Source organism: Parasteatoda tepidariorum, chromosome 6, assembly GCF_982258835.1.
Source record: "Parasteatoda tepidariorum strain Cologne lab strain chromosome 6, Ptep-v5.0, whole genome shotgun sequence".
Lineage (NCBI taxonomy): Eukaryota > Metazoa > Arthropoda > Arachnida > Araneae > Theridiidae > Parasteatoda > Parasteatoda tepidariorum.
The window spans coordinates 59,365,783-59,378,710 of NC_141760.1; the positions used below are offsets into that span (position 1 = coordinate 59,365,783).

The window sequence follows — 12,928 nt, forward strand, 5'->3', positions numbered from 1 at the left end:
TAAATTTTTAATGAAACCCTGTTATGCCACCGTTAATAACTAGATTAACTCTATACTCTATACACTTAAACATTTTTTTTAAAAAATGCTAGTATTAACTTTTTTATAAAGTTATGTGAAATGCTTGTTTTTAATAGCCAACATTCCAATTTACAAAAGCCATCTTAAATTGTTTATACTTGCCAAATTATATATTGGCAAATTATTTTTGACTGGTCGTGAATTAATACTCTAAACTGTGATTACAAGTCTAGTGGATATTAGAGAGTTAGATTGGAAAGTCATTAGATTGAAATTTTACTTTTTGATTTCATCAACCCTTATTTCATTAAAGTTGATAACAGCAATATTACTGTTGATATTGAAACATTTTATGAAAACTCTGTAACTACAATATTATACTGATTTTTTTTCCTCATTTCATGACGAAAACTGAGTTTTAAAGCTTTGATGGTCATAACGTCCCTGAAAAAACCCTATGAAGAAGCTGATTTTTAAGTGTCTCTAAAAATTATTGTTATGAAATTTTAAAATGTTATGTTTCTAAACTTGGTCAGATGATTAAATTTATCTTCAATGAATATTCAAAATACTATGAATCGTTGTTTGTAGAATCCTTTACAAATATGGAGCAAATTTGTCATGAAGTTTGAGTCAAATTTGTCATATTTCATTAAAACAGGCATAAAGTTAAAACGTTTTCAAAATATAGAGAATCATTACACATATCAGTCATAATGAAGTGTGCATCAAATCTCATGAAACTTTGAATTAATTTTAAAATTCCATTACAGTTTTTTTCCAGAATGTATAATAATACTTTCAATACCTTTTTCTCTATAAATCACTCCAATAATGCTGAAGTCGATAATTTTAATCTCCTCACTTAAATATTAATTTGTGGTCACGTATGCAAGTAGGCATTTTTTCGTTTAATTTTTAGTACAGGCTGTAACTGCATATGAAGGTGTTATTTGAATAATGAGATAAATACTCTTTACTTTATTTGGAGACGCAGAGTTGAAAAGCGTAACATTGTTTTTCCAATCTTGTCTGCTTCTTGGTCCCTTTACACTTAAGCAAATATAAGCTGAAAGTGTACAGATTTTAAAATAAAATAGAAATCACTAGGAAATGGACTTAGCATCACCTTCATGTGATGCTAACTTCCTTTTTTAATAATTAGATTTAGTACACTATTGAAATAATCTTCATATATTAAGGACTCTACTGTTTTATTTAAACAGCTATTGGGCATCCATTATTTAACGATTGCTATGAACTGTGTATCATTTGTTGCAGTTCGACCATTGTGTTTACATGTGGAAAGCTTTCTGGAGTTATAAAGGAATAAGGAATAAACTATCCGTACTGTTTAAAGGTCCTGGTTGGTCACCTGGCAAACCTTGGCATGGGGAAATAAACGACATACCTGATGTGAGTAACAGCTTTATTAGTTGCTTCATTTCTTTTGGAGCAGAACAAAATGCGATACTTTCATCAACTCAGCCGTTACTTTTGAAAATTGATTAAGTACATTTTTTCATATATCGAGATATTTCAGAATTAGTTTAAATGAATTTAAAAGTATTGTCAAAAGAAAATCAATTTAGGTAATGTTTTTTAATACTATAATATCATTAAACTTTAAAATGCAATAATGATTATCAAATTCATAAGAAAAGTGAACGAATTTGTATGGTGCCAAAGTTGATAATAACATTTTAAAGGTAATAAGAAAGGTAATTAAAGGTAATAAGAAAGGTAAAGGTAAGTAAAGTTCATATTGTTTTACATATGTAGCTTTACTGGGATAGATTTTTAATGTAGACTAGAAGGCTCCGGCACTACTTACCAACTCCCGTGTTTCTCAATCATCTTTATTTTATTTATTTATTTTGTTTGTTAAACATCAATATTAATGAGAAAAATTTCATTCATTGACGAGACTTAAAACAATTGGAATAGGAAGCTATTTTTATTAGAGCCCCTGAAATAGAAAAGACTTAGGTTTGATCACTCTTTATTAAGTTATTTTATTTTGTAAAATTTCACTATAATTGGTAAGATCTATATCTGGTAACAGGTAATCTATCTCTAAAATCAACTCCGTAAAGTTAGAGCCTTTATTTTTATAAACATCATTGAATATCCGACCCAATTTTTGGGTTTACGAATACTAATGTTCAACTCCGTAGCCTCGCAATTCTGAACCCAATCCAGAAGACAAGGGAACTCCCTCCTGGATCAAGTATTGTGAGAAATTTCGACTTCCTGGATGACTTTTTTGATGGAACTAGCCCGCATTCGCGATATATGGAGAAGAATAACAGAGAGAACCTCCTACGGTTAGCCTAACGTCAAGGGGACTCGAACCCATGCTCCATCTACCACTGAGGATATTTCACGTCAGCACTGTGGTCGGTGCAAGCCGGATGCGGAATTCGTATCGACCAGCCATCGCTTGGGATTCGAACCCGGTTCACCTCATTGGAAGGCGAATGCTCGATCCCCTATGCCATCGTGGCACAAGTTAGAGCCTTGATTTAGGGGAGCCTTACGTAAAATCAATGAAACTATGCGCGAGTACTAGAGGACGTGAAACGTTTCTTTGAAGGTATTACCGTCACACCTGATAAAAACATCAATTCTCTACCTATTAACTTAAAAATTTAACAAATTATTTATTATTGAAAAGACTTGTGTTTAACATTGGGGTTTATTTGTAAAAATAATAGTATTTTTTTAACACTAGAAAGACGGAAAATTAGTATATACCTATATTGCCTAAAAGCAGTCAAAGTGACAGGATTGTGAATGCGTAAATAAATTTGTTTAAAATTAATTTTTAACATTTTTTTATATTATTTACAGTTATTTAACAAGTTATTAGTAAATATTTAACAATAAAAAAAATTATATGTTGTACAAAAAGTTACAAAATTCTAAGAAATTGTGTCATTATAGACATCATTGTTTTTCTAATTGAAATTAAAAGCAGTCAAAATGACTTCCTTAGGCAATCTAGTGTTAATGAGGTCATATTTTTCAAAAAAAGACCGCCTTGAAAGTTATGGTTGAATTTTTAATTAAATCAAATGTGTCATTATAATTATTTATTTACAAATAGGTATAACACGATTTAAAACTAATGAGCGCTTAATACTCTATATGAGAGCAGGAGTAGATGCAAAATAAGTTTTATACTTCTCAGCCTTCAATAATTACTCATATGAAAGTCTTTTTCAATGTGCATATTCATACTATAAAAAGAGAATCTGCATTTTAAAGAAAAGAAAATAGAGTTTTGGAAATTTTATGGTAGATTAAAACCCTAAACTATCAATATCCTTGAGTGTTTAAAATTTGAGCAAAACTGCTTTAATTTAATGCATTTATAAAAATAATTAAAATTATAACTTTGCTCAATATAAAAATATAACAGATGTTTACATACGCTTCATATTTTAGGTGAAAGCTCCCGTTCCTAAATATGATGTGCAGCTCCCAATCTGGTGCAATGTCTATGTAATATGCCAATTCCTTATACTAGTTCAAGGACATCTAACTATAATGGAGTTTTATCATGTAAGATTAAGAAAAATTCTAAAAGTTCTTTCAGATTTTCTTTGCAGTGCTGCCATTGCATCTGGATTAGTGCATGAGTATTTAAAGCTCTAAATATAATGTAAACTAAAATTTGATATTATGTTAGACTTAAATTTTAAGAATGTATATCACTTTAGTCATCGTAAATAGAATAATTGTCTCAAGGTTACTCTCTCCGTTACTATGGTTTCAGCAATGCTTTATTTTTTTCCTAGAAAAGAAGTCTAATAAGAAGTTGGAGCGTACAGTGCGTGAAATAAAAAAGGCATCACCCTGAATAACTTTCGTTCTAATGCTTGGATTTTCAATAATTAAGTGTCAATCTTAATTGTTTCAGGGAGTGGCTACAAATATGCTAATTAATTAGTACTAAATATTAATTAAGTTACGAAATCAGACACAAAACCGTACTTTCTCAGAATATATATATATATATATATATATATATATATATATATATATATATATATATATATATATATATATATATATATATACATATATATATATATATATATATATATATATATATATATATATATATATATATATATATATATATATATATATATATATATATATATATATATATATATATATATATATATACTTACCTTCCAACTAATAAAATTCATGATGACCTTCTTCAAATTCATAGCATGTTTCATCTCAGTGATATTATTAATGAAGATAACTGGAACTTTCTAGTACGTATTAACCTTAACAACAATTATATTCTTTTCAATGACCACCTTTTTCAACAAATTAATGGTATTCCCAAGGGAAATAATTTTAGTACTAACATCTGCAATATTTTTCTTTTTCTACAAGAATATAGATTTGTAAAATCACATGTTAATCTTCCAATTAATTCTCTCTTTCTCAGATTCATTGATGATCTATTAGTTATTAATTTTAATGATTTCGATATTCTAGCAAAACATATTTATCCAAATGAATTAATTCTTAATAAAACAAATAATAGTAATTCTTCAGCAAATTTTTTAGATTTGACTCTTAATATTAATGTAGATAAAAATATTACATTTAAACTTTTTGACAAAAGAAATGATTTTAAATTTCCAGTTAAAAAATGCATTGATTTTAACTCTAACTTAGCCAATAAGGTTTTTTCTAATATTATTGCCAATCAAATTCATAAATTTTACAGAAATAATTCTAACTATAACGAGTTTTTATTAGATACTGATATATATAAAAACAATTCAATTAAAAGCCATTTTCCGAGTTCATTTCTTAAATTCTATTTTAAAAATATCTTAAAAAACTTGGTATATTAATTTTTAATTTTTATTTAATTTTTCTGTTTTAAGAATGAGCTCTGATTTTTTCAAGGTAGGAACTAACTATGATAAACTATTCCTAAAGCCACTGGACGGAATAGTTTGGATGTATGACCTTTTATACTGGATTAGTTAAATATTTTTTAGTTACTTTTTAGTATTTGTAGCCTCTTAAAATTGATTTAATTTTAATTGTCCAGTATAATAAACAGTTTATTTATTTATTTATTTATTTATTTATTTATTTATTTATAATTTTTGCATAAGTGGAATGGGCTCTGGTTCGTAAAGAACCACCCCAAATGAATGCAGGTGATACGTGTGTACTTTAAAATTATGTAAGGTTGTATGAATGAAGGATAAAACCTATAAACGGTTTTCTATTCCTGTATGCAGGCTCTGATTTTTAAATAAGTCACCCTATGAAAGATGGATATGTGTAATCTATAAAATTATGTAAGGTTTTATGAACGAAGGATAAAGTCTATAAACGGCTTTCTATCCAATTGTACAGACTGACTTTTAAATTAATTTCTCTATGAATGAATTTTTTTTTAGTCTGCTAATTTAATCAATCCGTTAAACATTTTTATTATTATTTCAATTTTTAAATTTTTAATTTTTTCTCATAGATGGCAGCACTAATATTTTACTAAAAAAATTTTCTTCTTCTTCGATCAAATATATATATTTTTTTTTAATTTTATTTTATTCGATTCAAGCTATAAGCACAACTTCCAATATTTTACATCTTCGCGATTTTTGTTAACTGTTTTATTATTGTACTTTTAAACCTAAACCGCGCTTTAATTCCCGCCGGTAAGTTCGATTTCTTTTTACATTTTTTTTTTATTTCTTGATTTTTTACAACATAAGGTTTTTTGCGATATCGACACAAATAAAGAATAATTTTTATCTTAGGATAATTACTCTTTATTCAGAAATATCGCATTTATAGCAATTAGATGTGTCTTGATAACGACTATTTGCTTTTACCATTCTTGTTTCTCTACCATTTAGTTTTTTATTTTATTCATGTTTTTCATGTTAATTTGTGTTTATATATATATATATATATATATATATATATATATATATATATATATATATTCTGAGAAAGTACGGTTTTGTGTCTGATTTTTTTGTGTCACAAGTTTAGTGGTTTTCTTTGGATAAAGATAATTTGCAAACAGCGTCTGAATGTTTCTATACATTCTGATGCGGATTTTCGTAAATTCGCTCAGCATTTTCTTCAATGACTATCAGCTAAATTTATCACAAAATGTCACTATACTAATATAGTAATTAATGCTTAATTTCTAATTTCTTTTATTACAAATTTACTTTACGGTTCTTACCATTACTACATATGCCAAATACCTTTTAAACAAAGCCAGTCAGGTGCTTAGAAAACTGCAATGGTGGCAGCAAAACTAGGAAGTTAAATGTATTTTATAGTGTTTATAATCATAGCAACATTCAATAATCTATTTCAATAACTCCAAAAATCTGGTTACAAAATCTTAAATGCTGAAATTTTAATTTTAAAGTTAAACATAGCTTCATAATTTTAATATAGAGGCCAAGGTTTTTTTAATGCTTTAAGGAGCGCATGAATCCTGTTAAAAAAATAATATACAGATGTTTGCTTTCGTGAGCATAAAATTCTGATCAAAATAATGATCATCTTCTTGATGGCAAAAATTTCATTGGCTTAAAAAAAATGAAGCTGCTAATGAAAGTCAACATGTTTTGAGCTCTCAAAAACAAGCACCCATTCTAAAAACTCGCCAGGCGTAAATGAAGAAAACAAAAGTCATTTGAAACAGAAAATGTGAAGTTGCCAACGAAAAGTGAAAAATAAAACTGTAAAACCTGAGAGTGAAATAGAAAATAAAAGAGTAAATAAAAACAAAACCATGAAAACCGCAGTGGCCGAGAGGGGAAAATCAGGGCAAAATGCAGTTTCACGTGCTATGGAGAAATCGTGAGAGAGCTCAAGAGAATCAGCATTCATATGAATAAAATAAGATTCCCGGGTATCGAGATGAGCTGACATGCCGGGATAGCTAGGAATTTTGGCATGATCAACATTGTATACACACCAGGTAACACAAATCAATATGCCAGCAATTAAAAAAAATTGCTCTCGAAATCTAAACCATAGTGGCAAAAAACAAATGGTCCAATCTCTTTTGCCGATGATCCAAGAAAGGAATCTCGAATAGACAATCAACAACCATGCGCACTTTTGTGCTCTTGGTATCGTTCGCTTGGAGGAAAATCTTCTGGTAGCACTGTTGCAATGAAAAAAAGGGAGAATGTTGGATATGATTTGGAGTAGTTTTTTTGCATTGGATATCGAAAAAAGCTTATTTGGAGCGATAAAAAAGAAATTTTAGAGAATGAGCCAATAAACATTGTCCGTGACATATTTTAAAGTTGTGATATATCTTAGATCCATGCTGTTTTATTTATTTTTTAAGTCGTGAGCACCAAAAAATGAGTTTTTATTCATTTTTATGCTAGAAATCTAATTTTTTGGGTCAGTAAAATTAAAATTGGTTTTTTTCGCCTCAATTTTTCTGAAGTAATTTTAATTTTTTAAACTTTTAATTCTAACTATGGTTTCAAAAAAATATTAAATATGCATCAAGATTTACATTTTAAGCAATGATTCTTTTTTCTCAAGGATTCTTTCTTGCAATGATTTGGCGATTTTAGTTTTATTTCCCTATTTTTATGTATCAGGTAAACAAAGACATGTGATATTTTTCATCTAGCTTTAATTTTATATCATAGCTTAATTCGTTTACTTAAATAAATATCAAGTTATCAATCTATTAAACAAAATTTATTCAATATGTTAACATTCTGATTGTTGAATCACTTTATACGGATTACACTCTACAGAATGAAATGAATAATATGCGTTTAAATTAAAGAAAACCTGTTTTACAAAAGAAATAATAATAATACAATGCATTCCAAATTTTTATCTTTCAAAATTTTATAGATTACTTTAAACAACAAAGTAGACTGCATACGTTAAAATGGCCAATTTCCTTAAAGTTAACAACTTTTTATTTATTACTTTTTTTTTAAAAGAACAGAGTTTTGAAATCGGTTAGGCTAAAAATGTTTTATTTTTTTGAAAATTTGAAGACACGTAATAGCTGATTAACGAAACCAAAAGTGCCAATTCTATTCACCAGAAAATTGGACTACCAATTTCCTAAATTTTATTTGAATTGTTCAAAAATTTATATAGTTAAATACACTTTCAAACAAATTAAATTCCTATTTAAATAAAATAGGAATCATAGGAAAATTTATCATTTACTGTTTATCACTTACTTATAAATATTTCAGATGAGTATATGAAAGCAACTGATTGTGAAATGATGAAAAGAAACAACTATATCAATAATAAGCTTTAAAATGCATTTTCTGAAGCACTAAATTTTTCCATATTTTTTCCCGATAGACATATATAGTCGAAATCAATTGAGACTGTTACGAAATTTTGTGAAAATTAGATTATTGTTAAGATATTTTGTGACAATGATACTAGTCTTATGAAATTTCGTGACAATGAGACCATTGTTATGATATTTTGCGACACTGAGACTATTGTTACATTTTGTGATAATGAGATTATTGCTATGATATTTTGTGACAATGAACTACTGTTATATTTTGTGACAATGAGACTATTGTTATGGAATTTTGTGACAAGGAGACCATTGTTATGATATTTTGTGACAATGAGACTATTGTTAGGGAATTTTGTGACAATAAGACCATTGTTATGATATTTTGTGACAATGAGACTATTGTTACATTTTGTGATAATGAGATTATTGCTATGATATTTTGTGACAATGAACTACTGTTATATTTTGTGACAATGAGACTATTGTTATGGAATTTTGTGACAAGGAGACCATTGTTATGATATTTTGTGACAATGAGACTATTGTTAGGGAATTTTGTGACAATAAGACCATTGTTATGATATTTTGTGACAATGAGACTATTGTTACATTTTGTGATAATGAGATTATTGCTATGATATTTTGTGACAATGATACTATTGTTACATTTTGTGATAATGAGATTATTGCTATGATATTTTGTGACAATGATACTACTGTTATATTTTGTGACAAGGAGACTATTGTTATGAAATTTTGTGACAAAGATACTATTGTTAGGAAATTTTGTGACAGGGAGACTATTGTTATGAAATTTTTGCAAATATTTTAAACATTATAAAAAGCACAACTGCAATCGTTACCTGTTGGTCAACCCTGTATTAGACAATTTATAATTTGCGTGATCCAAAAATACGCGCTAAAATGACAAAAGATAAATTAACGCATCACATACACTGTATTTTTTTAATTAATAATAATTTTAACTTTTAGGTGAATTTTAAACTTATGAAAGCAAATAGACTTATTTTACTGTTGTAATTTTAACAAAACATTTACTGATTTAAATGAGAATATTAATAATTGAAAATCGCATTCGCTTTATCCCCACAGGCACTTCCCCGTTTAGTATTTAATGTAGCTGTCATTGAAGAAATATTCTCTTTATACGCAATTGGGATTCTTCTGGATAAGAGGTAAATATTATTCGACAATACAATATACAACATACAAAATAATCTGTACAATAACTGTAATTCAACTGTAGATGATTAAGCTATTAAGTTTCATTCTTAATTTGTCCTTTTCTACAACATTCGCAAGATTTCAAATTTCATCCAAATTTTATGATTTAGCGTCGTTTATTTATATTAACTGTGAAACAGTAAATTTTCAACTTTTAACAGAGGTATTTCCCGATTGCACTAATATCTTGAATAAAAATTTAGAAAGTACACATAAGTCTTGGTTTTAAAAACTTTTTTTTCCCAATGAGCTGCCGATAAGCAGACCTATTGCGTTCTCCAGAGGTGGTATCCACTCTTTCAGGACCACCACAATGGGTGAGATACCGTTGGTCATGTTAATTTGGACGTCTAGTTTCTGCCACACTAGATGGCAGCACCGAGACTCTATTTGGATGCTAAAGTGCACTAGGAATTTAATTTTGCCGGAAATGCCAAGAGCCAATAAGGCACTCCAGGGATCTTTTACATGCCGCATAATCATACGACATGGCCGCTGAGGATTTTCTGCATCCCGAAAATCAGGTGTCTGGGTCGGGGATCGAACCCGCAGACTTGGGCTCATAAGGCAGACGACAAACCAACTGCGCCACCCAGTCACTTCGGTTTAAAAACTAGCTTGATGTATTTTTTCATTATTTTTTTAATATTTTTCTTCATAACTTTCGTCGGAAATTCTGGCATTTCTTATTTTTCGAAGTGCTATACAGCTGCTGAGCTATAAAAATATAAAGTTACCACTTAGGTACTACATTAAAGGTACCAAGATTTCTTTCCTATAAAAATCAATCAATAAATGAAAAAACAATCAATAAATGACCATTTTTTTAAATTTTGAATAATCATCATTTGAATAATCATATTAAAAACGCAAGCTAACATAGATTCAAAGGCCTGAATAAGAAACATTTAAGGTAAATATAGGAAAACTTGCACACGTTTCAACTGAATAATTGTAAAATATGTAAAGATCGTTATTTTACAGAACTATCCAATTAAAATGCTGAAAAAGTTTTTTTTAAGGATATTCCTTATTATTTTGTTACTATGCTTTTATTTTAAAGAACAATCATAATAAAACCAAGAAAGCTCTCTTTTCGTACATAAGAGATATATTGCTTACATGGGAAAGTGGCATTGTTATTAATAACTGTAATCCGATCATTAACAATAATGATGGAATTTAAATGACTTTATTGGAATGTATTTGCAAACAAATATTGATAGAAATTAATATTTCAACTTAATGATTGATTAGGATCGCAAAAGGAGTTTTAAATGTAAAAAAATAGTAAAGAATCGACGAAAATATTTTTTTCAGAAATGGATTGGATATCCTTGCTTAGTTTCTATACTTTTATTGACCCTTCGTTTGACTACTCTGATATCTGCACAAGAATAAGAACAATGCCCTTTCACTCCGAATGTAGCAAGTGAGCTAACTCACCTATATTTGGTTAAATTTATTGCACAGATATTTATTTAAAATTGATAGTTTCCTGAAAAAATCGTTGGTGTTCGAATCGTTAGCTAAAAGTTCGGTAGCTTATTAGAAATCGTTTGACTTAACTCTTATCATGAAATAGAAATTCAGAAGAAGAGCTATGAAAGATTGAACACTTGTCTTGACAACAAATAACGTGCTCTCAAGTGCGCATTGCAGACACTACTGTTGTTCAGTGCTTAAAAAAGTAACAAACAGAATCATTTTCATGCATTAGGACTATCTTAAGGGTTCGAGGTCCTAACCCTAAATATGCTAATTAGTGCAGACGATATTTTAAGTTACGATATCAAGCACAAAAGCATACCATCTCTTTAAAAACACCTTTTTTTCTTGACAGATTTGGATTCTCGACCTTCAGAGTATGGGGTAAACGCAATCCAGAAAATATGCCCACAATAGTTTCAGGCTTTAGACCATTTAATGTTTATTTCACATTTTACGTAATTCCCTATTTCTCCAAAACTGTTTAAACAACTTAAAAATTTTTCACTCAGTTATAAAATTCGTTTATCCAAAGAAAATTCCAAGTGAAGAATAATTGTTATGTATTATTTGATATTATTTTATTCTATAATAGTCGAAAAAAATTTGACAGCATAAATTTTCTCACAGTCATTTTAAATGGCAAACATATGACGTGACATGTTAAATGGTAAAATATAAAATGTGACTTAAATCGATCGAGTAGCTAACGAGAAATCAATTTTAATTTTACGACATCTTAAATTTGGATAATTTAAAAACCATTTTACCCATTTAATTTTGTTCTGTTTTACCCAACATTCTTTAAAATGAAATTTTCCCAGCTTTACCTTATCATAAAAATTTCTGCTTTAACCAGAAAATTCATTCTTCTATCTCAACATTCGCATTTTAAAAAATCAGGGGTTTTTTTTAATTCTATTTTTAGGACTTATTTTCCAAAGGTGGAGTTAATCAGATGCCTGCTGCACTTCGCTATTGAATACTATTTGCTTCAATATTCGAAAATTACCACTTCCATTATTCAAGCAAGATGGCTTCCAGTGATGATGATTCAAGCAATTCAATTAATTTCTCTCGTTTTTTGGTTAGCTTATTGTACTCTGGAAGTATCCATTAAAGGAAAACATTTACGATTTATGATTTTGAGAGATCGATTCAAAACAGTATAAAATTAATTTCTGATTACACTTTTCTTTGTGAAAAAGCTTTTCTGAAAGTTGTACCTATTACATTTAACCTGATATTAAATAAAAAATAAAATTACTTTTTAAATTTTTATTTAGTACAATGAGTAGCTGAAGAGATAAAAATATATCTCTGAAATCATAATCAATAAAAGTTCGAGATAGTCGAAAACAGTTCTTGGTATTTATGCTGTCAGTAAATTCTCCATTAATTTATAGAATTTCTCCATTTAAAGGAAAATATATCGATTTTAAAAATCTAGTTCACATGTTACGCTGAGGAAGAACTAATATGTATGGCAAATATTAGCATTTTGGTATTGAGAATAGTCTATTAAAAAGAGTATAAAAGAGAAGATTTATTTTATACAAAAAAAACATCACCTTTTGTAAGATTCGTATGTGTTATATTATTTTATATTAAATCTGAATAAAGTTATTGCAGTTGTTAAAAATATCAATTAAGTAAATGATACATGTAATAATAATTGAAATAATACTTCTTCAAAGTAGTAGAAAACTTGATCTTAAATGGATTAAGATTAGGAAACGATTGCTTGAGTCTAATCGAAATCTAAAAATAAAAAAAAATTTATTACATATTCAATCTATAATAATAATTTATTATATATTCTGTTGTACTGAAAAATCGAATCGA

General features: G+C 28.2%; 1 protein-coding gene across 1 annotated transcript in view; it reads left to right on the forward strand.

The window, feature by feature from the left end:
* The window catches only part of LOC107447730 (alkylglycerol monooxygenase), a 28,826-nt gene extending 16,468 nt beyond the window's left edge, over positions 1 to 12,358 (forward strand). The window contains exons 9-12 of the mRNA XM_087165913.1: positions 1,303 to 1,437; positions 3,472 to 3,588; positions 9,464 to 9,546; positions 12,012 to 12,358. Of these exons, the coding sequence (XP_087022039.1) occupies positions 1,303 to 1,437; positions 3,472 to 3,588; positions 9,464 to 9,546; positions 12,012 to 12,255 (579 nt within the window). The 3' untranslated portion in view covers positions 12,256 to 12,358. The remainder of the gene's footprint in view (positions 1 to 1,302; positions 1,438 to 3,471; positions 3,589 to 9,463; positions 9,547 to 12,011) is intronic.
* Positions 12,359 to 12,928: the final 570 nt, after the last annotated feature.